The sequence below is a fragment of the Excalfactoria chinensis genome, chromosome 2 (assembly GCF_039878825.1).
Source record: "Excalfactoria chinensis isolate bCotChi1 chromosome 2, bCotChi1.hap2, whole genome shotgun sequence".
Taxonomy (NCBI): Eukaryota; Metazoa; Chordata; class Aves; order Galliformes; family Phasianidae; genus Excalfactoria; species Excalfactoria chinensis.
The window spans coordinates 95,921,442-95,949,318 of record NC_092826.1 but is presented as its reverse complement, the minus strand read 5'-3'; the positions used below and the strand labels follow the sequence as shown (position 1 = coordinate 95,949,318).

Sequence of the window (27,877 nt, the reverse complement as noted above, 5' to 3'; positions counted from 1 at the left end):
AGCTTTTTAGTACTGCTGCTGTTTGCCTGCCCTTCTGAGGTCATAGATAATTGCAGGTGCAAGTGCTTGGGGAGATGCTGCATCTAAGTACTTTCTGCTATTTCATGTCTTGGTCTTGAAAGGCCAAGAAAATTGGAAGACTGGGTCCTGCTTTCTGTGGAAAACAAACAAACAAAACAACCACCCCCCTAACAGCCCCTTTTTAAAATGAATTTGTCTTATTGCACAGCCAAATGATTTTTAAAAGCCTGTTAACAGAAAAGGCTGTTTGGCTGGAGGCTCTTGCCTGGATTTGAATTTAGTGGGATTTAAATTACTGGACTAGAGCTCAGGTGGCTCTCACCTGTCCTTTGAAGAGAGGGGATTTAGAGTGCACTATTTCTATCTGACTCAAGCTTTTGTCAAGAATAAGGTAGGGCTGGGGTTTATACCTTACACACAGATCAGGCTTGCTGATGTTTTGTAAACATTTTGGCATGTGTTGGCTAAGCTTTGAGCAAACTCTCTCCTATTATTTTGAAGACAGGCTTCCTGAAGCGTAATGTTTCCATGTGGTATACACACTGGCCAATGTAAAACCTGCCAAATTCACCTGGAATTTACTTATGCTTTTTGAAACCTGAAAAAAGAGAGTATTTCAGTAGCCAGTTCCTGTATTAACACACATCACGGGGGGGAAGGTTTGCACACTTTAATGTGAACTGGCATCATTAAGATATTGCCAGTGCTTTCATAGTATTACAGAATGGTTTGGGTTGGAAGTTCATCCAGTTCCAACCCCCCTGCTATAGGCATGGACTCCTGTTTATAAAAGCTTGACTTTGCTGCTTGCCTTCTGGGAAAACCTCCTCAGCCTCAACTCTAAACTGTGACTGTTCACAGAAAGAGGCTGGCCTGCCTCCCTTTCTCAGTGGAGAAAAATCCACATTAAACATCCCTGAGGTGAAACAAAAAAGTTGCAGAGAGGTTTATAAACGACAGGGCAAGTGAGCAGGAGCTCAGAAGGCTTTTCCTTGAGTGTGTGTATGTTCTGCTTAGTTTATCATCATTACTAAATTGCTTTTATTTCTCACAGCCTTAAGAGTATTATTATTATTATTATTATGGTAAAAACGTTTCATACTCTTCTTCTGGCTGTTTCCAGAGACTTGTTGCTCGTATAAGTGGATGACTGACGATGTACTCTACTCTTGGGTTGATTCATTATATCCCGACTGATTGAAACACTCAGCTTGCATTGGGAGGGCTGAAATCTGAGGGCAATTTGCTGCAAATCAGAAGCCTCGAGAGCAAGGGGAGTCACAGAACGGGGACCGAAGCTTTGGCGGGGCGATGGTAGCGAAGCCTAACCCTTCATCTTGCTCTGCGCGCTGAACTCCTACGCGAATCTGACAGATACAGCTGTCTTATCGACTCGGTAGCTTAGCCGTGGGTTTGGCTACCGAGCCGCTGCCCGAGGCTGGGCCGGGCCGGCACATCGGTGAGCGCTGGGGGAGGAGAAAGCGGCTGGGCGCGTGCTTGGGCTCCCCGCGCCGGAGATGTGCGCGGCTGGCTGCGCGGACTGGCGCTAGCAGCGGAGCGGAGGGCACCGGCAGAGCTCCTGCGCGCCGCTACCGCGGGGACACAGCCTGCGGCCGGAGGGACAAGCTGGAGGGATCATGACAGAGCCAAGCAGCAGAAAGGAAGGGTTTAAAAAATGCCGGAGCGCTACTTTCAGCATCGATGGCTATAGCTTTACTATTGGTGAGCCTGATTTAATTCTCCGCTTTGCTTCGTTTCTCTGTTTGTTCCCTCTCTGCAGCTTCGGTCAAAGACAGCTGTTGCTCACATCTGCCTCTTGTCGCTGTGCACGTTTGCCATGTATGCCCTGCAACTTCTACATCTCTTTTCCATTCTGCCTTCTGTATTTACTTCTGTCCAAGAAACTTATCAGTGACGTGCAGCACTGTGAATCCCTCCCTGCGTTTTGGCACAAGGAGATATTTGCAGAACTTGTTGGTTTGGAACCTTATCTCAGGAACACCGTTGCTTTCAGAACCGCAGATTTCCAACTTGCTAGCTTGTTTCCTTCCGATGAATCCCGGAACACGGCCCTTGGGAGCTGCGGTTTTGTTTCCAGTATTTGTTTGTTGCCTTAGCGAGTGTTTCCAAATTCCATAACCTTTCACCATTCTTAGGTTTGTGTAGAGAAACAAAAGGTGTGCCATCGTTATTGCTGCCTCTCTGAAAAATTGCTACGGGGCGGAAAGATGCAGGGAGAGAGCAGGAATTTTAGGGCTGTTTGTTTCTCTTGTAGCTGTTTGAGTGCAGTTTGTTGTGTTTGCTGTCTTAGGCAGAAATGAGCCTTCTCAAAGCAACAGGTGCCTGCATGCTATCCAGCAGTCTTGCTGAGCAGAAGTTAAGACCTGAGGATTCCCTATCAGGCTGCTCTGCTAGAACCGTGTACCTCCCAGGGCTGCGCTGTATAAAATCCTACAGACCTTAAAAATGAAAAGGCATGGTATTTTCAGTTTACAAAGGAGATCCTGTTTGGTGTTTATGGGTAACTGCTGCAGAACAAACGATCAGTACTAATCCCCCTGACTACGTTTTAGGTGGCAAGAGTTCTATTTTCCCACAGTTGTGAAATCAGGGAAGTTGTTCCTGACTTGTACCAGTATAAACTGGGTCACGATTTCATTTGATAATGATGAATACAAGCTTTTTGTGGGTGCGGGAGGTTCTTGTTTTATCTAAATGCCTACCTCACAGAAAACTTATTTGGCCATCAAAAACCTTACTGATAAAATACAGAGACAGAAAGGTATGTTTCAATGAAGTATTCCCACATAAACATCTGTTAATGTGCACGTAACATTTGAAAGTTGAAGCTGCTAGGAAAATGCTACTTCACAGGCTGTTTCTCTGAGGTTGTGGGTGGTAGTCCCCCCAAGAGCTGGCTGCAGCATGTTTGCTTTTGAACTCCCTATCCTTAATCTCTCCATCTATCATCATCGCTACTAATAGCGATATTTCATCGGTTTTTTGTCAGCCTGGAGGAAAAACATTTCCTTTTAGAGCCTAGGCAATAGAAAACATTATCTGAAGATGCTGAACACTTCTGACCATGCCTAATTGCTTTGTTTGTTCCTGGACAAACCAAGAGGATTGCTGTATTTGTTACTCTGCCGTCTTAATTGCTCACCAAATGATGAGACTGAATTTTGGGTCAAACGACTCAGGCAACTGCAGCTTCTGCTTCTTAGGACAGCTGTTGCACAGTAGTTCACGTGCTGTTTTCTTCTGTTTGATGCGTGCAACTGATGTATCGATTGTGAACCGTGCATTATGTAACATTTATTTTTATGTCTTGGCAAATGCGCACTGGATTGATTCACGTAACTGTGAAAGCACTGTAAACATGCTATCTGATATTACCAGCACTGTGTGATGGACAGATCTGAATGATTCATGTATTTGTTAATCTCTGCATTGAAGAAAATGAATGTATCCCAACAGTGTGACAAAAATGTTGAAGTGTTAGGGATGGACGTAAACATTTTTTCAACAGATGAAACTTGTTTGTAGATTCCTAGTCTCAGATACTGCAAATTTCTTGAGGAGTTCTTGGAAGGTGTTGAGCTGCTGCGTCTGCTATTGAAGCATGTCAGCTGGGATAGAAGACTGCTGCTCTGAGGAACACAGTCATATCAGGATGAGATAAATGTTTCCACTTACGTGCAAAAGAGTTTGAGTTGGTTCATCCCAATTCTAACTGTTAAGAAAGAATGATCTTCATAAAAATGATATACATACAGCTAAACTAAAACAAACTTTTCATGGAAGACATAAGCCTGAAATCAGCCATGACAGTGTGTGGAAAAGGAGGAAGGCTGGTGCAGCAGCAGCTCCAGGCTGACTGCCTGCAGGTGTGCGGCAGTGTCGCTAGAGGTGTATTTGCTCCGCAGTACAACCTCAAGCAGCTGCTCTGAAGCTCCCATTTTCCCCTCACTCGCTGCAAGAGCTGGTGGTGGGACAGCAGTTGTGGGAGCCTGGCACTTCCCATGGCCTCCACAGATCTCTCCAGGAGCATCTGACTTGCCATGCTAAAAAGCAAACATATAGCTATACCTGATAGCTTTACCTCTAACAAGGTAACAAGGTAGTTGCAAGCCTCTTTCCTCCACACACCAGCCAGCCGCTCTTGGCAGAGAGTATGAGGACTGAGCTGCACTGCTTTGCAAGCAGAGAATTTCTAGCATGGTTTTAGGGGTTCCTTTGGACTTTTTGCACTGGCAACATGTTGTAAAGGAGCTACAGCAGAGCTACAGAGAATGCTATTTAGTGGGACCGTTTGAGATGAAGTGGAAGAATTATTTTGCTCTAGAAATTTCAGTGTATCCCTAATGAAGACTTTGGTGTCTTTATTTGCCACTCTCTCTGTCAGCAAATTGCAGTGTCTGTTTCAGAGTAAGTTTTTTAGTTATGTAAGTTGTTTTGCTTGAGTTCTTGTTCAACTTTGGCTAAATTTTTTCTCTACTGTAAGTAATAAATACCAGAATACCAGCTGAGTTTAGAAGACAAGAAAGTAGGAAGAACTCACGCCTGCTTTTTTTGTCCCGCACCTTCTCCCATCATTTATAAAATACTGTTAAGTCAGAATACTGTTGTTACTGGCTTTGCTGCTTTAATTGGCTCTCTGAAGGTGCAAGACAGAGAGACCCATTGCCTTTAAACCTGGGAAAACGGTAAACACAAACATTAACAGAGGATATTTTCTTTCTGCATTTATCACCTTCCTATGACTAAGAGCTAACTGCATTAAAGCTCCCACTCCGCTTTTCATATCCAGAAGCACCTGGCAACACTGTTTTAAGTGTCTTGTCCAAATTTATCTGATCAATTTATTTTTGTGGGTTAAGATGGATTGAAGTGACGAGGAATTCTGCTGCAATACAAGTGCTGATGGAGGGGGGATGTGGAACTGAAACACTTGGTCTAGCTCACGGCAGTTGTTTCTACACCTTTCATGAACATTCATTTAGGAGGATCCTGTCATCATTTCATGTGCAAAGGCTCTTCCTCCAATTGTTGTTTAAGATTTGAGTTTTGGTCGTTGGCACTGTCAGGCCTTACTTTGAAGTATTTCTTTAAAAATATGGTTTTCTTAACAGTCCTAGTTTATCACTTTGCATTCGTTACATGAAACCAATTCCAACATCATTTGTGTGAATAACGCTCCCAATGGCAGGGCTTTTGGTGGGTCCCTCTGAAAGTTCATGTCAGAAACCCATGCATGTCAGAGCAAATGTTGTTGGAGAGGATTTGTGCTGTGTTGATCTCAGTTTGGGATGGGGAAGACCAGAAACGAAGTTGATAGTGAACTCAGAATTCTGAGAATAATCTCTGTGTCACATGCTTATTATTATTATTAGTGCTACTGTAGTTATTTCCTTTTTTAAAGGTCGCACCTTAGGAGCTCCATGTTCAAATTAACTGAAATAGAAAATACTGTTTTGGAGAAAGATTCTAGAAAGAAACCAGGGAAGTAAGAATAGCTTCGCTTTTCATACTGTATGTTACCCGGAGAGCTGTGTGTACTGTAGCAACAATTAACACAGTTAATTGCATTATTCTTGGTATTGATTTTCAGCTTTGCTGGAGTCGGTCGTTCTTCTGAGGGCAATGTCTCCTTTGCAAGCCAGAGAAGAGACAGGCTTTAGCACAAGACCTCTCCTAGCCCATGCACAAGCACATATGCAGTGTGTTTTCATGGAGATTTACTTTACTTCTGCCCTTAGTTTCTTCTTATGAAACATGGCATCTAGATTGAGAGCATGCTGTAATTACAAGGTGCTGACAGATCTCTCACTGTCTCTGTGTGTGTGCTGCTTGCAGCAGAGGCCTGGGAGAGATGTCTGCCTGTAGGGTCAGTCAGCTTTTGGGGAGCGAGGGAGGGTGCAAAAACAATGTCCCTGGCAAAAAGGTGAATGATAGCATAATCACCTCTCCTCTTGGGGGGTTATAGCTAGGCACTTTTAAATGTAATTTAGTAAATTCTGCTGTTATAATGAAATAGAAAGGAAAATAAAACCCACCCTCCTTCTACTCTCAAAACTTAACATAAACTTGATGATCTTCGAGGTCTTTTCCAACCTGGGTCATTCTGTGATTCTATGATAAAGCTGCCAGCAAATAGACTGTGAAATAAAACCAACATCGACTTTTTCTTGTGCTCTTTCCATTACAAAGTTGTGCTTTAACTTCAAACCAATCTGGGTTTTGTCTGCTCTGTCTGAATATTCTCCTGAAAGGAGGCTGCATATTTGGCGCCCATATCTGTGAGACAACCAGCTGGCCTCTTGCATGGAGTGGGATTCTTCTGGGCACAGTGGTTGGCAACAGCAAGCCTTGTGGGTATTTCTGTCACATAGCTGCTTTTGTAATATGTGGGGATGGTGATTTCTGTGGCATCTGCAGGAACGTGGTGTTGTGCTGGTATCTTCAGTGTTTCAGGATGGGCTGCTTTGAGCTAAGTGATCTCTGGGAAGACTGCAGCATTGGTTCTTGTGTGGCAAGAAGCTTGGCAATGTTTTCATGGAGCTCAGCTACTGTGGATGATCTGCCTAATCACTACTACCTGCTGTTCACAGCTGTGGGTATCATAGCATCTTCAAACACAGTGAGTCTTTGGGCCCTACCTCTTCCCCCAGAGTTGCCATGGGGAAGAGGTCATAGCACACCAAATTTGTCAGCAGCTCACACCGGGAGCTCTCAAACTTAGTTGCATTTTGGGATTTGCATTTCTGCAGTAGATTTTCTATTTTAAACTCTTGTGCTGTCCTTACTGTCTCACTTTTCTGATGTAATACTATTGCAAACTCCAAATGCACGAGTAAAGGCTTTTGGATACATCATGTGCTTATTGGTACAAGTGCAAATCAAGTCAAAAGGCAGGATTCTGGCCAGTAGCAAATTGCATCACACCGCTGCTGCTGGGAGTCAAACAGTGACTTCAATAAACAAAGGATCTGTCCCCAGACAGTTTTGTCTGGTAAAAGGACGCACTGCTGTAGAGAGTCAGAGAAGAGTCTGACCTATGCACAAAGTGAGGTAAAATCATACAGCTTTACCATAGCTTGCTCTCAGAACTTTTTGCTGATATCTTTTTCCTCCCAAATTCTCCCTGCCCAGCGACTGAGGTTGTATCTAGTGATTGGCCTGAAACTTGATTTCCAGATTTCTAGGAACTGCAGGCTCCAGAATTTTCAAGTCTGTAAAGGTAACCTTTGCTTGCATCAGTAGCTGTTTGTGAAGTTGGAGGCTTGGTGAGGTGAAAGTTTCAGTAATTACCAAACAGATGCACTTGATGAGGTCTCCACTGGCTTCCCAGCAGGAGAGTCAAGCTGTGCACTGGGACAACGTGAGAACAGTTGCTCTGGTCATCCTCCTCCTTATTGTCATAGCAGCTGCAATCAGCCCCTTGAACATTTCCCTCAGGAGGACTGCAGGCATTATCTTTCTCCATTAAATGGCAGCATGTGACGCTTAGTCTCTTGCTGCTGCTGCACGATGCTGCCTCATTTCTGTTGATGTAGTGCCCTTTCCCCCTCCCTTCTCAAAGTGATGAGACCTGACAAACGATGTGGTGCTGGGAAAGGGATAAGCAGCTTTCTCAGCCAGTACCACTCAGTTTGATGCCAAGTGCCTCTTCTAAAGTCAGTAATTTTATAGCCAGCTCGTGTTCATCTGGGTTTGAGAATGAGGAAGGCAGTTTGGATCCAGGCTGCCTGTCCTTTTCCTTTTGTATTGACAATGAATACTTATTAGGAATGAAAGCTTTCAAAAATCAAATTGTACCAGTTCTTTCCTCATGTGTGTGGGTAGCTGAAGTCCTTGCAGTTCCTCCAAGTGGTGTGCTAATTGCTTTTAATGGAATCTCTCTTTTTTTTCCTTTCCGTTTTTGGGTCTCATACAGCGGTAATGGATATAGCCCCCCAAATTTACATCAGGGTTTTTCTCTTTACACATTATCTTTTATTTTTCTTTTTATTCTTTAAATGTTTTTATTCTGTGCCCCACAGATACCTGTGTTATTTTAGTTTGAATTGTGTCAACTGAAAGCTAAACTTTCTTGCTCTAGTCTCACAAAGCAGATTAGCATGTGAAAGAAACTTTTTACTAGTTCAAGTAATGTGAATTTTTAAGCTAGCTTGGAGATACCTGGAAATAATAATTATAAATACATTAACTTTCTCTTAAAGCAATTTATTCAAAGCATTTAATTTTCTTTTTGATGATTACCGTAGACAAAGGTAAATGCCCTACACCCACCAGACAGATATCCTCAAGAAAACTCAAAATGGTTTTATTTAGGCCATGGTTCTGCTGTTGGCTGAGGCCATTTCTGCTAGCAAACAATGGCCTTGTTCTCAGCTGCATCCTGAGGAGCTGTGCTGAGTAGTGAGAGAAGCCGTGATGACATGAGAACAGTGGGTATTTTTGTCAAATACCAAGAGGGTAGAACAGCAATTGTAGCACCCTGAGAAGTGAGTGAAGAATATAAATACCAGGAGAGAAAGAGTTCTATGAAATTTAGGGGTGCTAATGTCATCTACGCTGCAAAATCCAAAGTGTTGCTTTAATCTCCCACTGAAGCTGATGTTTTGCAGGGTAGGATGTTTTATGTGCTGCTGAACACAATGTGAACAGCAGAATGCTAAATCCCCTTAATTTAGATTGATTTCCTCCTCTATTCCTGAAGCTGTGATCATTACCAGACATGTATACCGTTAATAATCACTATTTCCCTTACAATGTACTCTAAAAACAGTATCTTTTTGGGGGTTCAGACTTCTTTATTTGCCCCCATTTGGTAGCATGGTACCTTGTTAGATTTGCCTACGAGGAGAGAGATGGTCCCTTCCCCTAACTTGCAAGGGCTTGATTTAAAGACAATCTATGTTATTTCCGCTTTGAACATTATCGTAATTCAGAATTAAATATCTTAGAGGCCAAATTATGCTCTGACTCTTACACAAACCTGATAACTCAAAACATAATTTGGCCTGCAGTGTGTATTTTTTCCATTAAAACTGCTGTATGAGCAAATCTAAGACATTGCTGGCTAAGCTGTTATTTTAGCTTGCTAAAATCTGTAATATTAAAATAGAACTTAATAATCAAAGCTGATTTCAATCTGAGTCATAGGGCGAGGATTTATATACTACTTGTGTTGTAAATATGGTATAGAGTATAAAATGTGTATACAAATATAACAGAGCATGAAGGACCTAGGAGATATGGAGGAATATATGCATAGAACACAGAATAACCCAGAAAAATATGCATATTTTTTTCAGGGTTAATTTATGGAATTTTTATGAAATTTATTTCATGGCTGTTGAAATAACAACAGCAGTAAGATTTTCCTGACCTCTGGATGCAGGCTAACTCTACTGTTAGTAAAATAAGTGGTACCTCTAGAAAATCCATAACAGGACATCTTATGTTACTTTTAAAAGTTCATTTTCACTTTGACTTGATTTCTTTCTGGTAACCTGAACACTTAAATAGAATTACAGAAGGAAATATTATAGATCTAATGGCTACTATTAACATTAGCTATTAGCTGATAGTTTATTTTTAATATAGATAGTCTGATAATGAATGTCTTACCTCACTTCAAAAGAGTGAATTCTGATTTTTCACAAGAATAATTCAGGCCTAATTTGAGCTGAAAGTGTTCAGTGACATCTAGGTATATGTTTCTTCTGCAAAAAAGGGATTGATTTTTCCATGACGTGTGTATTTGGTTATGAGACAGGTGTCTATTAAGGTATTTGGTTCACCTTTCACAGAGTGATAGAGTGGCTAGGATTGGAAGGGACCTCAAGGATCATCGAGCTCCAACCCCCCTGCTGCAGGCAGGGCTGCCAACCTCCATATCTAATGTTATACTACCAAGCTGCACAGGGCTCCATCCAACCTGGCCTTCAACTCCTCCAGGGATGGGGCATCCGCAACCTCTCTGGGCAGCCTGTTCTAGCACCCCACCACTCTCTGTAAAGAACTTCCCCCTCTTCTCCCTGTCTAATGTAGAACTGATTACATAGAGACTTCCTGCCCCACTATGCAATGATGCAGCATGCTGACGTGAGATGGGGTCTGGAAGATGGTTATCCCAGACCCTGTTTGAACAGTGGTGTGGCAGCTCCTCCATGAGCACAGTTTTCAGCCCACTTTGCTGTAGCAAGCAGGTACTGGCTGCTGCTAGCTTTACTTCATCTGAACATAAAGCTGAGTCCTTTCCTCTTGGCTGCTCCAGTGGCAGGAACTATTGTTGCAGACACAAGACAAGCAGTTGGAGGAACCCTTACACAGCACTAGAGTTCAAAACCCCACCTGGGAGTTGTCAAAGCAGAATGGAAGACTAGGGGATTGGCTGTTAGGTGTTTTACCTAAGTTTCACTTGGACAGGCTGAAGCCATGGCTTGAGTTTGGATGCATAGTTACAGATCCTGTAAATAATCAAATAATCCAACTATCAGTCCAGTCTCCTAACCCTTCCCAGCATTCCTCCATTCCTGAAGTATCAGCAGGTTGTTGTTATTGCAGTTCCTAGGTGGCTTCATGATATTATTCTTGTCTCCAGGGCTAATGCTCAAGGCTTAATTGTTCTTGAGGCAGGGGAAGTGTAAGATCTGAGAATGGTAATTACAGCACTTGTTATAACTTGGATCTACTTGCTCCTGGAAGATGCTTCTGTCAGCTTGACAACATGATCAGAGCAAATTTTCCTTCATGGGAGAGTATGTTTATTCTTTAGTGATGTTTGCTGCCTTATGTTCCAGTCTAATGCTTCCCATTAATTAGAATTTATTGTGCTACTTAAGTGAAGTAGGATTTTTGAAGCGAAATTCTGCACAATGGCTTGTCATTTAGTCTCTGATTGTGTTTGCCTACTTGCCCTCTGAAGCAGCAACAATAATTTGAGCCTTCTGTTTTATTAGCTGTCATTTACAGTAACACTACGTGCATAATTATTTTTCTCCAGCTCTGCACTGAAACGTAAATGAAACCTTTGGGATATTTTCTCTGCTGATTTGGTGTTTACATGTTATGTTCAGTATTTGCTCTCTTTCATGTTGTTCACAGGAAGCAAGTTTTGCGTCCCTTTGAGAAGCTTCTAGCTTTGATTATTTCAATGTTTATTAAGCACATCTATTCAGATGCTTTGTACAGGCCTACTCAGAATACCAGTGTCTTCAGGTCTCAAAGTAAAGTGACAAAGGAAATATGCAAATTTTTCCTGTAAGGCATAGGTGCTGTTACAAGCCAACTTTTTGAACTGGGAAGAGGAGGATGTTTTCACATGTATGAAAAGACTCACCCAAGACGGTATGGAGTTTTAGGCTCAGAGTTGCATGTCTTTCTCCAGCCCCCATAGTCCTTCTCCTCAGCCTTTGGCAATGGTATCTGTGAGCCCTGCTGCTTGCTGGCACAGCTGCCCATCAAGAGGAAGGCATGGAGACTCTTGTGAAGGAACCTGGAGGAGGGAAGAAGGAAGACAGCACATGCTTTAGGTGCCAAAATCTCTCTCTATGGCTGTGCCAAGATTAATTTTTATTTCTAAAGAAAATGATACAGTACCTTATAGACATTGAACTCCTCAACCCAAATTATGCAAGTCAAAGAATGCATTGGGAATTTGTGAAAATAAGGTAGCAAATATCCTTAGACTCTTCTAAGTATGAAGTAGACTTCTAGCCAAACTTACAATTCCAGAATAGTACATCATGCAAACTTGGTATGTACAAAATGAGTCTTACAGGGATTATTTTTTAATTTCACTCAATCTTCTTTTTCTATTTACAGATTACTTTGAAGTATTTAGTCAGTATCTCATTGCATACTATAAACTGCATGTGCACATGGCACATGTAATGCTTGTCATCATTGCTAGAAAATATTTATATGTTCTTGTTTGCAGTGAACTGATTGTTGAAGTCACCAAGCAGCAGTTAGAATGGATAAGATACTTGTGACTGCTCTATGAAGTCATACATGCTTTGGTACCCTTGGTACCCAGACAGTTGGACTTCCCCAGTGAAAGATCCTAGTTTAAAAATGAGAAAGAAAAAAAAGAAAGAAAAAAAATGCACTTAGATCTTTTTAAAAAGACAGCATTTCAGAAGGTTCTGTAGTGACACGTAACAAAAAAAGCCCAAAGAAAATCAAAGGCAATAACTGAGAAGTATTTGTATGAAGTTTCTGTGTGATTAGTCTCACCGCAATAAATGAGAGTTCTTATGAATGCAAGAACTGCTTAATGAGACTTGTTCATAAGGAGGGACTATCTACTGTACTTTAAAAGTTGCTTTAGTTTCTCAGTCACACAATTTTTAAGTGCTATATTCAATGCTTTCAAGTAGTGCATTTCTGGATATTGTGAATATTCTGCTTTGGGCAGATACTTTCAGTTATATACTCACTTACTTGATATGCCTCCTAACTTTTCCTGGGGTCTGCACCAGTTGAGGTGACCTGCTCTTGCCACTGCTGAAATGCACCATTCACCACCTCACTTTGCTCACATTTAGGCGTTACTTCAGTTTTTTTAATAAATATTTTTTTAATAAAAAATGTAGGTTTCCCTACTTCTACACATTAACTATATTGTTTGAGGACAACTCATAGAAACATAGAATTCTATAGATATATCTATTCTATATATAATATATAAAAAAGCTCTCTCTCTATATATATACATATAATACTATATACTCTATATGTATTATATAGAGAGCATTCTATATATAGAATGAGACATGATCAGATTTTCTGAGTTGATAATTTGCAGGTGATATATTTACGTTGACTGAGAAAAGGGCTGCAACTACAGCAAAAGAAATCATGATTTTTTCCTCAATCTTGAAACCTATTCTCAAATTCCTGTATCAAAACACAGATCAGGGCTGCATGTTTTTCCTCAGTTTTTCAGGACTGTTTAGCCTGTGCATCAGATCGCACACAGTATTTGCCATAAATGGCTCACACTGCCCCGCACCCTCCCTTAGTCACACCGTCAGCCCGGGCAGAGCCGATTGCAGATCGCCTTGTGGTTGTTGGGCCGGGCCGGGCAAGGCCGGTGGGCGGGGAGGAGCTGCCGCCATGATAGCGCGGGACAGGGGGCTGCCGCAGGGAGGGCTGGGCAGGCCGCGGGTGGGAGATGGCTGCTGTAGCCGCTTCTGATAGCCGCGCGGGGAAGGGCTGCCATTCATTTAAACAGAAACGTTTTGCTTTAGTTATGTTTTCGCCCTGACAAATGTTAATTCTTGTTCTTCGTTCAGGCAGCTCTGTTTGTTAACCGGTTAGTTGCTGAGAGGGAATATTTTGAGAGCTGTAATTTTGTAGAACGACTATTTCTACAGTCAGAATGAGCTCTTTCCTAATAACGGTGTGTATGTGAAACACACCACCACGTAGCAGAGGGTACTGAGGCAGGGCAAGGGGACAGCCTCAGCGGTGTGTGCCGTGCGGTGGTTGCTCCTCAGGCTGGCAGTGAGGGCAGCATGTCCTGCTGCAGGGTACTTCTGCGTGGGGGAGACAAGGAGGGGATGCAGGAACCTACGTGCAATCTCTTGAGGAAACGTTGCTAGTCCAGGCTTGAACATAAAGTCCAAGGGAATTGTCTTCCATGTGAGATAGGGAGTGGATCTTCAAGCTGAAGTTCAGCACTTTCTGTCTGAACCAGGTCTGCTTCTCCACAAGAGCAGCTGCTGTGACTTCTCTGACCCATCCTTTCCCCTGGAGGCAGACAGGAAGGATGGGCTCATGGAAGTCTTGGCTGTCAGAAGAATTACCAGGAAATGAAGGCTCCATGTAAACCCAAGCAGGGGCTCTCCTGCATAAGGACAAACTTATGGGATAGGAGGATCAGCCCCGGCATCGAGGTGTCAGTTTGGAGGGATGGCCCTGAGTTGGGGCTCTCCAAAGTTAAACTTCTGGGATCCTTGCACCCCTTGCAGTGTTCAAGGCCTGTGGGAGTTCAGGTGCCTCTGCTGGACTCCTCATGTTGCCCTGGCACAGCAGCTCAGAGCATTGCAGTCCCTGCCCTTCCCTCTTCCTCGGGACTTGGTGAAGAAAAGATGAGGGGTCTTGGTGAGGGACAAGCCAGGGGAGCAGGAAGGAGGGGCTTGTAGGAGCCTTGGCTGTGAAAAGGAGAATTACCAGGAAGTGGAGGCTTCATGTGAACCCACAGGATGGCCCTGAGCTGGGGCTTTTCTGGGTAAGGGCAAACTTATGGGGTAGGAGGATCAGTGCTGGCATCAAGGCATCTGTTTGGAGGGAAGTGGACAGACCCTGGCACCCTGCGGTGGTGTTCAGAGTGTGGTCTCTTTCTGGTCAGCCTGACAGTGATGGTTTGGTGACGGGCTTGCTCCAAGAGAGGCAGATCCACTTCCATTAGGTCATCCTCCATGGGCGGATCTTCCTCCATGGGCTCTGTGTCACTGCCAGGGAGGTCTACCTCCATGGGCTCGATGTCATTGCCCATTTCCTTCAGACTCCATTTCGTGGCAGGTGGATGTTTCATCCCCTAAACTCAAAACGTTTCTGTATATCTCTTGTAGAGATCAACTGCAACTGGCTGTGTCTGCTGAGTGACTGGGGTGCTAGACACAAGGTGATTGCAAGAATCTGCCAAGAGGGTCAGGAAACGGGGTTCTCATGCACTCTGCAGCTGCCTGGGATGGAGATGTTCTGGTGCTGGGCTGCAGAGAGGAGCCAAAGCATACTGACGCTCCACAGGCAGCCAAGGGAGACTCAGTCATTGAAAACTGTTGAGTTTCAAGGGTTGTATCAGCTGTCCTTTTCCATCCTTTACTGACACCCCTGGAGTGTGAGAAGGTGGAATCTCTTCTACCATGATCCCAAAGGATAGGGGTGGGAGGGCCTGCTGTCCTCTGGGCATCTGTACTGCTACATCTGTGGAGGTTCTTTGGAGGGTCTGTGAGGTCCTTGGGGCCCGGTGGTAGATTTTTCCACTTTGAGGATTAGAAGGACCCTTAGGGACTGCTGTCCTCAACCTGATCTCCTTAGCCATGGAATGTGTGGTTGAAGATTGTCAGACCCACAGTGGCAGTACACAGAGAATAGCTGGATATCAGTCATGCCCCCAGATAAGTGGTCTGGACATATTTGATCTCTGCAGTCTCCGGAAAGAACTTAGGGGGAGGGATAAAGATGTGTACTTGTCTGTTCCCCCATCAGTTGTCCCCTATGTACCTCAAGCACCATGAAAGTGTTCACGTCCTGCAGTCGGGTCTGAATAAGATGATGTGCTTGTTTCTTGTACAGTGACTAAATTACTAAATTGCTGTGTATTAAGAGAATCAACAGGCTAATGAAGAGCTAAGCCGGTTGTATTTGTGTTTTTGGTGATGGCTTGCTGTGCCTATGCTAACATTGCACCAAGTGATCCCATTGTACTCCTTTTTTCCTGAATGTTTTCTAGTGTTTTGCTTTCACGTCTTCTATAAATGCAGGAGGCAGCAGCAACTACTAAGCTGCCCAGTGGGGCATATCCATATGGGGATGCTAATCCATAGCTTTTCTGCCTTTGGCTCGTACACTTTTGTGAAGGCCTCTGGTGCAGATGGCACACTTAGAGGACTGATTGTTGGTGCTGTGGGTTTGATTCAGCCATTCTTGGTTAAGTTTGGATGCCCTGGGGAGGACAGAGACCTGCAGTTTCTCTGGGCACTGGTTTCATGTCTGAGCACCCTCATGGTGGCGGTCCTTTCCTTTTGCCTGACTGGGAGTTGACCATGCTCCAGTGTCTGCCCACTGCCTCTTTTCGGCACTGAGAACCCGTGAGGACGGTCAGTTTTCACCTCCCATGCACCCAGTAGGCAGTTGTAGTCAACACTCAAATCCTCCCTGTACCTTTTTTATGCAAAGCTAAGGCAGCTCCTTCATGCCACCCAGGAATCACAGAATTGTAGGGGTTGGAAGGGACCTCCAGAGATCATTGAGTCCAACCCCCCTGCCAAAGCAGGTTTCCTAAACCAGGTCGCACAGGTAGGCCAAAGGAGACTCCACAACTGCCCTGGGCAGACTGTTCCAGTGCTCTGTCACCATAAGGAAGTTCTTGTGCACATTCATGTGGAACTTCCTGTGCTCCAGTTTCTGGCCATTTCCAATGCTGTGTGCCCTGGGCCCTGCCCAGCCCTGAGACCCTGGATTGGCCCCTAGGCTGAATTAAAAAATGGAGAACCCTGCTGCTCACTTCAGATTTGCCTGCCTGGGTCAGGAACAAGCCTCAGAAATTAACTCACGTTTTAGGTGTGTTTCCATGCCCCCATATAAGTGGCTACTCTGTTTTTGAGCCTGTGTTGAGCTACTGGTCTCATGATATTTTACAAATAGGTCATTCTTCAACCAGTCCTGTGCAGTTCCTGGAATTATCTTCCCCAGTTACTACAGAATCCAGTCTTGAGAAGTTTTACTTGTTCTGTCCTTCAGTACAACTTGAGGATAATTTCAGTCTCTATTAGCTCTGCGCATTAATTACTATGTCCTTTTTCCAGTAGGGGGACATAGTTGTGTGGTAGATATTGAGACTCTTTTCTGAACAGCTGAACAATCAACATCAGTAATACAAAGGCTGCTACAAAAGCAGTGCCTCCTATTTTATTACACAACTGGACTGAAGCATTATAGGCTATCCTAAGTTAGAAAGGACCTATTTGCCCCGATGAGCAGAAAAGCATTTACTGACTTTCAAGCATAAAGCCCTACATTCTGTTCCGTACAGATGACACCAGGTTGGCTAGAAGTGTTGATCTGCCTCAGGTAGTGAGGCCCTGCAGAGGATCTGGACAGGTTGGATCACTGGGCTGAATCCCGTGGGATGAGGTTCAACAAGATCAAGTGCCAGGTCCTGCACTTTGGCCACAGCAACTCCAGGCAGTACTACAGGCTTGGGGCAGAGTGGCTGGAAGACTGTGTAGAGGAAATTGAACTGGGGTTCTTGGTCGATGCTTAGCTGAATATGAGCTAGCAACGTGCCCACGTGGCCATGGAGGCCAATGGCATCCTGGCTTCTATCAGAAATAGTGTAGACAGCAGGAGCAGGGAAGTAATGATTCCTCTGTACTCAGCATTGGTGAGGTTGTACCTCAAGTACTGTGTTCGGTTTTGGGCCCCTCCCTACAAGAAAGACATGGAAGCCCTGGAACGTGTCCAGAGAAAGGCAACAAAGCTGGTGAAGGCGTCTGGAGTACAGGCTTTATGAGGAGGAGCTGAGGAAGTTGGGATTGATCAGTCTGGAGAAGAGGAGGCTCAGGAGACACCTTATTGCTCTCTATAACTACCTAAAGGGAGGTTGTAGTGAGCTGGGGGGTTGGCCTCTTCTTTTGTGTAACCAGTGATAGGACTAGAGGGAATGGCTTCAAGCTGCACCAGGGGAGGTTCAGGCTGGACGTTTGGAAACACTGCTTCTCTGAAAGAGTGGTCAGACAGTGGAATGGACTGCCCAGGAAGGTGGTGGATTCACAGAACCTGGAGGTGTTCAGGGAATATTTAGATGTTGTGTTGAGGGACATGGTGTAGTGAGAACTATTGGTGATAGGTGGATGTAGGCTGATCTTGTAGGCATTTTCCAGCCTTCGTGGTTCTATGATACTATGATTTTCAGCCTCAAAGCCAGGCATCTACTGAGCATCTTCTGTGTTGCACAGAAGTCTTGTTTGTGGTGACTTGATGGCTCTTGGATCAGTTGCCATAACAATATATTTAGAAAGAGCCAAGAAATTTTGGTACAGAATCTGGAATTAAACTACATGTGGTATTACTAATGAAAGAAATAATCCCTTCCAGATTCAGAGGAGTTCTCACTGTGTGACTGCCAGAAGAACAAGGAAAGAATTGTTTTTTCTTGACGTTTCCATTTGAACAATCAAATGTAACTTCTAAAATCAGATTAATATTTTGTCTTGGCCATTGTCACTGTTTTGCCCAGGAACTTCACCAAGAGTATGATGTGATAAATGCCCAAACACAGTTTGTGGGTCTTTCCTTCTTTCATCACAGGTTGAGAGCAACTGGATATGAAATTAGAAGTGAAGATCTTTTAATTGTGTTTATTTTTAAATTTATGTTTTATTGATGAAAATCTATTTTGAAATTGTGAAGACACCTTTGTTGGAAGAGTTTGTGAGACTGGTCACTTCTTTTATGAGTGTGGTTAGTTTAAGTGAAGCAGTAATAATAGTAATGACGGCAAATATCCCGAGTGGCATTTTTCACGTCAGTAATGTGTGACAGTTTGGCTGTACTTGCTTCAAAGTGGAGGTTTTTTAAAAAAGAGTGTTAAAAAAGAGTCTTCATATTAAAACATAGAGCATGCCTGCTTGACTGAACTATTTTGCATTGTAATTGGAGACCTGCTGCTGCAAAGGTGAATCTGAGAAGAGCTGTCAGCAGGTGCTTGCTGACAGATTGCCAGCGACAGGGAGAAGGGAAGAAGCGCTTGGTTTCTATACCCACCAGAAGCCTTGGTTATTGCCCTGAATTTCAATTGTTTGAAACCGTGATATTGGGTAGAATCACATCACCAATCCACTTGTGCTGCTACATGCTAGAAAGCAGAGAAGCTGAAAAGGGAAGTGACACGTGGTGGTGCTCCTAACATCTGCACCAGCAGCTTATGAAGTGGTGTAACACTGCTGTATGCTTGACTTGCTGTGTCGCCTGCTAATGAGAAATTTATTTACCAGGATTATCTGTTTACACATGTCATTCTCTTAGAGACCCTTTTTGTCTGTGCCACCTGGTTGGCAGTCCAGACCAGCGTTAGGTTTTGCTAATTAAAGATCAGGCTTCATTTAATGAGATAAAGGAAACAAATCCCACCCTGCTTTTGGCCTATTCACAGGCATATACTCTTTTCATAGTGTGAATTTAAGGCTATGTGGTGCAGGGTGAGTTATCACAGTATGGCAGAAATTCTTAACCAGACACTCAGAATGGAGTCCTGGTAGAAGTTTAAAAATTGTTTATATCTTCTCCCATGCTGCTTTAAAATAATAAATAAATATGAGATGCATGCACTGGTGACAAATTACGTAGTGGCACACCAGCAATGCTTGCAAAGCAAACGCAAACTGAAGGAAGACAGATATGTGGCATCAGGAGTGGCTTGAGTATTCTACTGTCACCTTCAGCCTCCTTAGAGAAAGTGTGCAGGAGAGGGAGTTGGAGTCTTTTCCAGTGATTTGAAGTGTTTGGGGTGAGGCATTATGTGAAGTCTTATCAGAAAGATGAAGTGGTGCCGCTGCTCTACCATGCAGACTGGGCAGCCAGGGATGGGTCTGGTGGCCTGCTTTCCAAACAAACATGCCAGTGTTGGTAGACAGAAAAGTAAAATGCAGGGCATTTCCTGGCAGAACTATCACTGACACGTCTGTGTTGTGAATCCACGCTGGTGTGCAGCATATACAGTGGTCATATGTCCAAGATCTCTGTGCTTATAAAAACTAGCAGGTCTGTCTGTGTCTCTCTGTCCTTTCATCAGCATGAAGCTGAATTGGTGATGTTTTGGGCAATGAAAGAAGTTTTCAAGGCCACATTGTAAATATGCATTTATATGTTCATGTAAGGCTATGGAAACGGGGAGGTAAAGGAATAATACATAAACTGAATACAATTTTAGCAGAGGTATAGATGACCAGAGGTAGAAGGCAGTGAAGACCTGGCACTCGAGGAAGCTCCAAAAGAAGAGATCACTGTTTGTAAAGTAATTGCGTACAACTCATCCTTAGTTGTCTTACGTGCTTCTTTGCATTATCTTTACCATAGTGTTTTGGCATCTTAGCTTTTCAGATTTTACGGAGAAACACTAAAAGTGACATGTAAAGGAAGAGGAATGAGACAAGTTGCACACTAGTAAATAAAGATAAGTCTTTGCTGAGGGAAGGGTGGAACAAAGTGCAGGCTCTCTGGGATTCTCTCCTGTAAGTGCTCTGTAGGTGTACTCCAGGTCACCTCTGAGCTAGCTGATCCCTAAGGTCTCAGCCTTGCAGGGGAGGAAAGGAGAGCAGGCGTCAGAAGGACTTCCTTGGGAGCTCTCCTGATAGCCAGAGGACTAAACGTAGGTCTCCCAGGGAACGTAGACTGAAATAGACTGAAGGAAATGGTGTATATTTGGTCACTGTTGAAAACAATGGGATTGTTGCCTTGTAAAACCAAATATTTTGTGAATGAAGAGACTGTATGTTTTGGAGTTCCTTTCAAGTGATCTCTCCTGGGAACTGGTAACCAAGTCAGAGAGCACTGCACGTTTCTATTCTCTACTGAGTATCACCTATCTGTACAGAGAAAGGTATCTAAAGGAAACATAAATGGACACAGTGATGGTCTCAGGGGTTTGTAAAGGTTAAAAATTGAAATGATGTGCTGTAAAGGTTGAGATCCAAAACAAATGAAATAGTGAGTGCATTTCCTCAGGAAAAAAATAAAACAAAAGAAAAAAGCCTGTTTCTTGCACTCATGCTCTTAATTGGTCTGATATGAACTCAACAGAAATCAGAGGCAGCATGTCTTCTGTTTGGCTTTAAGAGTAGACTCATTAAGAGAAAATGCAGGCAGAGCCTACTGCTGAAAGTGTTGATCTGACCTATATTTAACTTTACGCCGCGCTGCCCAGTAGCTCAAGGGCATTAATATGTAGTCCAAGCTAATGGCTGTCACATTTTAAATCAGTAAATATAGCAGTAATGAATAGGAGTAATAGCTCATCCTTTGATAGGAGTAATAGCTCATCCTTTATCAGTTGTGTTAATTGTAGCACAAGTTGACTTCAGTGACTCCCTTTTTACTTTGATTATATATGGCTAAAGGAATAAAAATGTTTTCAGTTATATTAACCCTTTATTGTATAGCATCTTTGTTAGGAAGCAGACTAGACTGAAATGTTTGGTGTTAAGGATTACCATAAAGAGCAGTTAAGTCTGTCAAGTATTGCATTCTCTGCATAGAATGAGTACAGAGAGGAGCCCCTTGCTTTATAAACTCCTTGACCTGCAGAGGTGAGGAGCCTTTGTGCGGCTAAATCCACTCCTAGGCCCAGACTTGTGGGGACACAGTGATTTATGTCTAAAGAATTATATCTGTGCAGTCAATCTAAGATGTAATCACTGCAAAGCTTACAGACGTTATCAAGCTATTGGTCACTTAGCTCTTGACCTCAAGGTGTAGGGGATCTCTGCAGCAGTCCTGACCTGGAGAGGTGTCCCTGCTCAAGGGAAGATCTTGTCATATAGTCTGCTGTTATACAGGAGGGCTCAGTTGACTCTGTCTGCTTGCTATTTAGGGAGTAAGATGATTGATTCATATTCACACAACAACTACAGGTTTTAGTTTCCTCCAAGTTTGGCTTGAGTTGCACATTGACCAGCACTGTGGAAAGCTGAGCAGATTGTTCCAGTTAACCTTTGTCTCTTGTGCTTTAGTGTCTTTGAATTCACACTGAATCAGATGCAGCCATCAGGACTGCCACTAGTGGCTACTGCTTGGGAAGTTTCATAGGAAATAAATATCAAGTTGGAGAGGGGAGCACACCATGATACCTGAGCAGCCCAGAGCTGGACCCAGTGCTCCATGTGCAGCCATCCCATCAGTGAGCGGAAGCAAAGGATCATGTACTCTATTCGGCTAACACCACCACTTTTTGTGCAGCACAGAGTATCATTGGCCATCTTTGCTGCAAGGGCACACTACTGCTGGTGTGTGTTTGAGTACTGCCCTTGTCTCATCCATTGGAAAGGCCTGGCCATGCATTTGCATGTGATCTTTCTTTGTTTGGCTCTGTGCCAGGGAACAGCTGGAACCAGGAAGGCACAAAAACAGTGAGGTATCATGGCACATTACACAGTATGCTAGCCTACTTCATCTGAAATATCCCAGCTGGAAAATGTATTTTTAGGTGGTGCTCCAGTGTTGTAGCCCTTCTCCAGCCACAGAACCTACCATAGCATTGGAATATGCATCAGAAAGAAGTAGTAGTAGTCTGAGGCTACCACAGTAGCCTCAGATACCTTTGCTACAGATACAAAAGCTCTAGCTATCTTAATTTTTCAGAACAACTTGTTTGCAGCCTGACTGTGCTAAAATCACAAAGAGGTACGCGGTTGTTCATGGCTGCTGGAAAATCATCACTGTCTACATAACAAAAACCATTTACAAAAGTTCTAATAGCCTGGGAGCTGAGGCTGTGCTTTCAGCTGTAGCACAGGCACTTAAGCACATGTGTCTCTGGGCTTTAAAAGTTGGACTGGAAGTCCCAAAGCATAATCTTAGCAGTATTACAGCATAATGACTGCATCAATCTTGCATTTCCTGGAAAAAGAAATATCACTTTGGTTGAGCAAGGATGCCATTGTATTACTGTCAATTTAAGTACCTGTTGATAAAATGCACTGGAGATACTGCTTTTCCCTCATACTAGAGAATCATTTGATTTGCTACGTTGCACTGTTCTATGATCGAGATGTTGCATCAGGGATGGCAGGCACATGTGGCTGAGACAGTTTGTTGCTCTGTAATGGTCATGGATTTGGGCCTTTTTAAAGCTAGTTCCTCTGGTGAACAAGAAAGCACAAAGCTCACCTGTCATGGGGGCTGAACTTTTAGTTTGGTGTTCCTTTCATTGCCTTAAGCTGTGCACAGCTCAGTGACTTCTTTGTTATTTGGAGATGGCTCTATTTCATCCCTGTGCGGAACAGCAGCATACATTTTTTCTTTGCTGTTCAGTGAGGGAATAAAAGTGCCCATGAGAAATTCACAGGAGGCCTCATTTGCTAGCATTATAAAATATAAGTCTGAAGGGTCACACCCACAAGAGTTTATTGTCAAACTGTGCTCTACCAATAGAAGAAAATGTTTCCATGGTAACTTTCTAATGAGGCTGCTTGAAAAGCTCTCCAAGAACAATATTTTTTTTCCTTTTTTTTTTTTTTTTTTTCTTTCTTTCTTTTTTTTCCAGAGGATTAGACATTTCTGAGGTCAAGCGGCTCCTGTGCTGTAGATATAACCTCACTTAATATTACTGATGGTTTTCACACAGCCCAATTTATTTCCAAGGGCAGAGCCTCAGAAGTCTGCACAAACAGCACAGGAAACCAGGGCAGGGCAGGATTTCACCTAATTTAAGTCATCCGTATCTGAGGTAAACATGTTGGATTCCTCTATACTTAATGTAGAGAAACTGTTTCTTGCAGGGTGTTATTCATCTGACCTATTTTAGGTATCAGACTCAGGCTGAGCCAAAGTATGCCCTAGCAGTGCCATTTTCTTTCTGTTGGCTATTAAGGGAGCCTGGATGACTACACTGCACTGTAGATCTCTACATCTGAAGAGAAGACCCCATCCTCAGATGCTTTTGCAGTCTAGATGTCTATAAAACATCCTTTTAGGAGAAAGAAAAAGGGTAAAGCAGATAATCGTATAGTCTAGAAAAAAATTAGGAGCTGAGGAACGTGCAAGTAAGTCTTCAAATATGTAATTCATTTGAAAAGAAGGGAAAAGTGAGTGAACTGGAGCAAAGGAATGGGTTAAACAGTTATACACTCATAAGGATAGCAAATCACTGATGTTACACCGAGTACTGATTTCTTACCTTTTTCTGTAGAATCACTCTGCAATTTGTTTCACTCTCAAGCACTGTACAAGTTCCAGCCTTCTGTTTTAACATGAAGGTACTTAACTGGGACATGTTTTTCCTGTTGATGAGAAAACGCAGTTGTACAGCTATTTTATGTTTATTTATTTATTTAAAGATGTGCTTAAAAAAAACAAAAAGCCAACAAACAAAAAGCTTTATTTTTCTTTATTGGATAGTGAACATTTTGAACAAGGTTTTTGGTTTTGGGTAGGTGACTGCCAAAGAGTTTTAACAGCCCAGAGTGCAAGACAGATCATGCAGTATTTGAATGGAAATGGACTCTGAAGAAGATTTTTATTGCTTTCCTGATATTTAAGTGTTTCACATGATGTCATAGGGAGATTTCAAAACAATCAGCAGCAATATAAAAAGTAAAAAAAGTTCTCATATTTCTCTTGATTTTTTCTCAGCTAGTCCAAAGTCTCCTGAGCAGTTCAAGGCATTCCAAGCCTCCAGTACCACTGTAAGCAGTAGTTCTGCCATCCCCCCCTCTGTGTGTTCCTACCTCTGCTTTGCCTTCAGCCACCGAGGCTGAACCAGGATGAAAACAGTTTCTCTTTCTTCTTCCTTAGAAACAGAGGAAGAACTTGGTGTGCATTTGGAAATAAATGGAAGGTGAAAGGTTAAGACTTCTTTTGGTCACAAAACTAACTTAGTACTGACGAAAGCAGGAATCCAATTGTGGTGCTTATGTGTTTCGATTACTTTGTGGAACTCTTTCATGATCAATAGTTGCAATCTTTTAGTACTTACACAAAGAGTGAAATTTAAATACAATTCTAAATCTGTCTGAACATCTGAATATCTCAAAGCATCATTTAGGGAGTGCTAGAACAAGAGTGTATTTTGATCTTACTTTGTTTTCATTAGGGAAGCATCAGGAAGCCGAGGACATTGTCATTCTCTTAACGATTTTAGAGTTTGGCAGGAAGTCTGGGCCTGCTTCCTGTGAAATCATTAAAAATAATCCAACTAATTTGTGTGGGCTTGATGTAGCTTTTCTTCCCTGTGCTCATAGATGAAATAGTATTTAGATTTGTTGCAATGACCACCTGCTGTTCACAGTGCAAGCTGTTTGTTACTGGACCTACTGAAAGGAAATTTAGCAAGTAGGATGGTAAATATGGATGCTATTACTCTGCTGGGTGTGGAGCTACTTCAACTGTTGTAGATTTTGATATTTATTTGTAAATACAGTTGATTTTCTTCTAGCAAGGAAAAAAATAACTTTCCTGTTTATAAAGGCATGTGTTATAAATCCTGCCAGAACTTCTGTCTTGAACAGCTTAGCTGAGTCATTGTCTCTAAAGCTTTATTTTCTAGCGTGCGTTCCCAAATGGAAGCAGATGCATTCAAAACACCCAAAATGTCGTTTCAGATTTGGTCACTGTTCTCTGTTATTCTTCTATTTGACCCAGAGTTCAATTGCATGACTTGGTCCATGACATGCTTAACAAATATGTGTCCGTTTGTGCAATGCTGAAGTTTGCCCAGAAGTTAGCACCTCTCACTTCTGGATTGCTAGCTCAAAATATGTCGTGAATTGGTCTAAGTTTAATCAATGTGACATAACTTTCTTCTTAAAGCGTTTCAGCTTGTAAATTAAGATGCTTTTAGAGCCCTCATTTGAGAACAGAAGAAAGGGAATGTAAAATCTAGCAATCTGTTCTGAGATATTTTGAAACTTAAAATGATGTAACTCAAGATTTACCCTTTCTGGAAAACTTTTTTTTTTTGCCTCAGAACACTGAGTGAGGTTTCTGTACTCTATAAAGCCACCAATATCACATGTCAACATGCAGAATATCAGATGGAGCACAGCTTTGCAGTCTGAATCCTCTTTGTAGAGGAGGCAAAGTGGGAAGGAAGGAAACCACCAAAATTGCTTTCACGTTTTAAAACCTCGGAGAGGTGAGTGCATAGGAAGTTTGAAATGGCTTCCTTAAACAGGGGCCTAGAGACTTGCCGCTGAGTTGATACCAAGACTATAGAATTGCTTGGTGTGCTGCAAACAGAAACGGTTTCTGTGCCAAAGGCAATGTGGTTAAATGTGGTCTGTGCTGGAATGCTAGCTATGATGCTGCAGGTTAGCTCACACTGGGAGTTCTGGGAGGGGGACTAGAGAAATTGTATAGGACCATGCCATTGGTGGGGTTACCTCACTGAATGTCTATGAAGGTGCTCGCACACTTACTCAAGATGGATCCAAAGTGGAAGGATCCCAACCAGCTTCAGGCTGGAAGGTGTTAAGACACTGTACAAACTGATAATACAGGCTCTATCTATTTTGTTTCCATGTAAATTGTGTCAGCATATATTAGAGTTCACATACATACACAGACTAATCTAAATCCAAATTGTGCACCATGCTTCTATGAGGTTCTTGATTTCTAATTACTTTCCTTGCATAAACGTCACCATCTGGAAGTAGCTGATGTGACTTTATATTAAAGAAACAGATTGATTGCATTTAGAAATCTGAGATCTTACATTTTCTTGTGATATTGTATTATACTGTCACACCAAATTTTAGTACAGGGAGATTTGTGCAGATTCTGAAACAAGGAGCTATAAAACCCACACTGATTACCCAATGAGGTTATATCCCTTGGTTCCAACACAGGAAATCAAAACAAATCCCCCGCCACTTTGCTGCGTGGCTAAATGATGGATGTGGTCTCCTTGCACCTTTCTGCACAGTACTTTGAAGAAGGAAAGCAGTCCTCCTAGGTCCAATCTTCCAGACATTGACAACATATATATTGAGTTCTTCTTCCCCTACTTCACTTATGACTCACACATGCTGCAATTGAAACATCTTGGATTCCATGCACTGCAAGGCAACTGCAAGAGTGGAGAAAAGGGGTGAAAACTGTTCCAGCACACACAGAGGAGGAGTAGTTGCAGGTCAGAGAGTATCAGGTTATTGCTGGGGAGATTTTACTGAGCAAGGAAGTATGGATTTTTGCCAGTTAATCCATGTTCTTATTTCTTCCTGTTACAAAACCCCTGTGAATCGCTGTAAAGTGCTAAATGTTGTCTCCTTAAAATAAGTACTGAATTGTTTTCTATGGTAACTACCATGGCTGATTGCTAGCTATGTGAATGGAACCAGAACTAGTAAAAGTGTTAAAAACTGTGCCCCACAATGCAAAAAATGCATTGTTTGCATTTAGTTGTTGCTGAAGACAATGCTATGACAATATGGGGGGAAAAACACATTGTTTTGGAGAAAGGAAATTATGAAAAGGTATTCAGATTACATAACTCGTTTCACTTAGTGCTTGTGAACTTGTCTCTATGTCTTTGGCCCTTTCTTGGCATCAGCTATGCTGTTACCACTCAAACATCGCAAAATACATGAGTGTTTTGAAATTCACCTCCATAATGTAGGAGTCAGGGCATGAAATGCCCATACTTTACCAGGGTTGAGGTCTGCATTCCTGCAATGTCAGCCCTATAAAGAAAGGGATGATAACCCAGATCTGAACATCCCTAATACCTGTTGAGCTGTGCATGCACGTTTCATTAGGGAGTCATGAGTTTTTGTGGTAGCACAGGAGGTTCTTATCTTTCTGGACACACGTAAAATCCATGTTGCTTCTAAATTAAGTGGAGTGGCAGTGGGGTGATTAAACAAAACAAGTTATTTCTCTCCTCGTTTAAGATTTTTTTTTGGCTGTGTGGTAGAACAGAAAAACCTGCGCTCGAGCCCTGATCTCTCTGAGGTGGCAGTGCTCTTTCTAAGCAGGCTCATCAATACCCAGAATGTTACAAATCTGTGGGACTTCAGTTAAAAGGCAGCATTGCTAAAGGCGGGTGTGACTTGTGCAAGAGAAAAGACAGTCCTTCTCTAGGTTCTGCTTTTCCTGACACCCACATGTCCCTTTGTTTTCAGCAGACTTGTAACCAGCAGCTGGAAGCAGTGTTTTCTCTTTATTATTCCTTCACCTCAGAGGCAATTCAGCTTTCATTCCACTAATGGAAATGTGTGAGTAAGGCTGATGTTTAAATTAATCTGCAGCACACTGGTGGAGTTCATGAGGCCCTGCCAGTCCTCAATAAATGTCAGCTCAGTGTTGTGGTTTGCGCTGAAGTGACATCAACTGAAGTGGAGAAGGTCCAGGGGAGAAAATAAACTGACGACACAAGTTCCGAACAATAAGCTTGGGA

General features: G+C 42.8%; 1 protein-coding gene across 2 annotated transcripts in view; it reads left to right on the top strand.

Moving 5' to 3' along the window:
- The window catches only part of LOC140248855 (dual specificity calcium/calmodulin-dependent 3',5'-cyclic nucleotide phosphodiesterase 1C-like), a 322,620-nt gene that overhangs the window by 48,861 nt on the left and 245,882 nt on the right, over positions 1–27,877 (top strand). Inside the window, exon 1 of one of the 2 annotated variants that reach the window (XM_072329916.1) lies at positions 1,534–1,743. The exons of the other annotated variant lie outside the window; for it this stretch is intronic. Within the exon in view, the coding sequence (XP_072186017.1) occupies positions 1,659–1,743 (85 nt within the window). The 5' untranslated portion in view covers positions 1,534–1,658. Of the gene's footprint in view, positions 1–1,533; positions 1,744–27,877 lie in introns of those variants that run through there. 2 annotated transcript variants of the gene reach the window in all.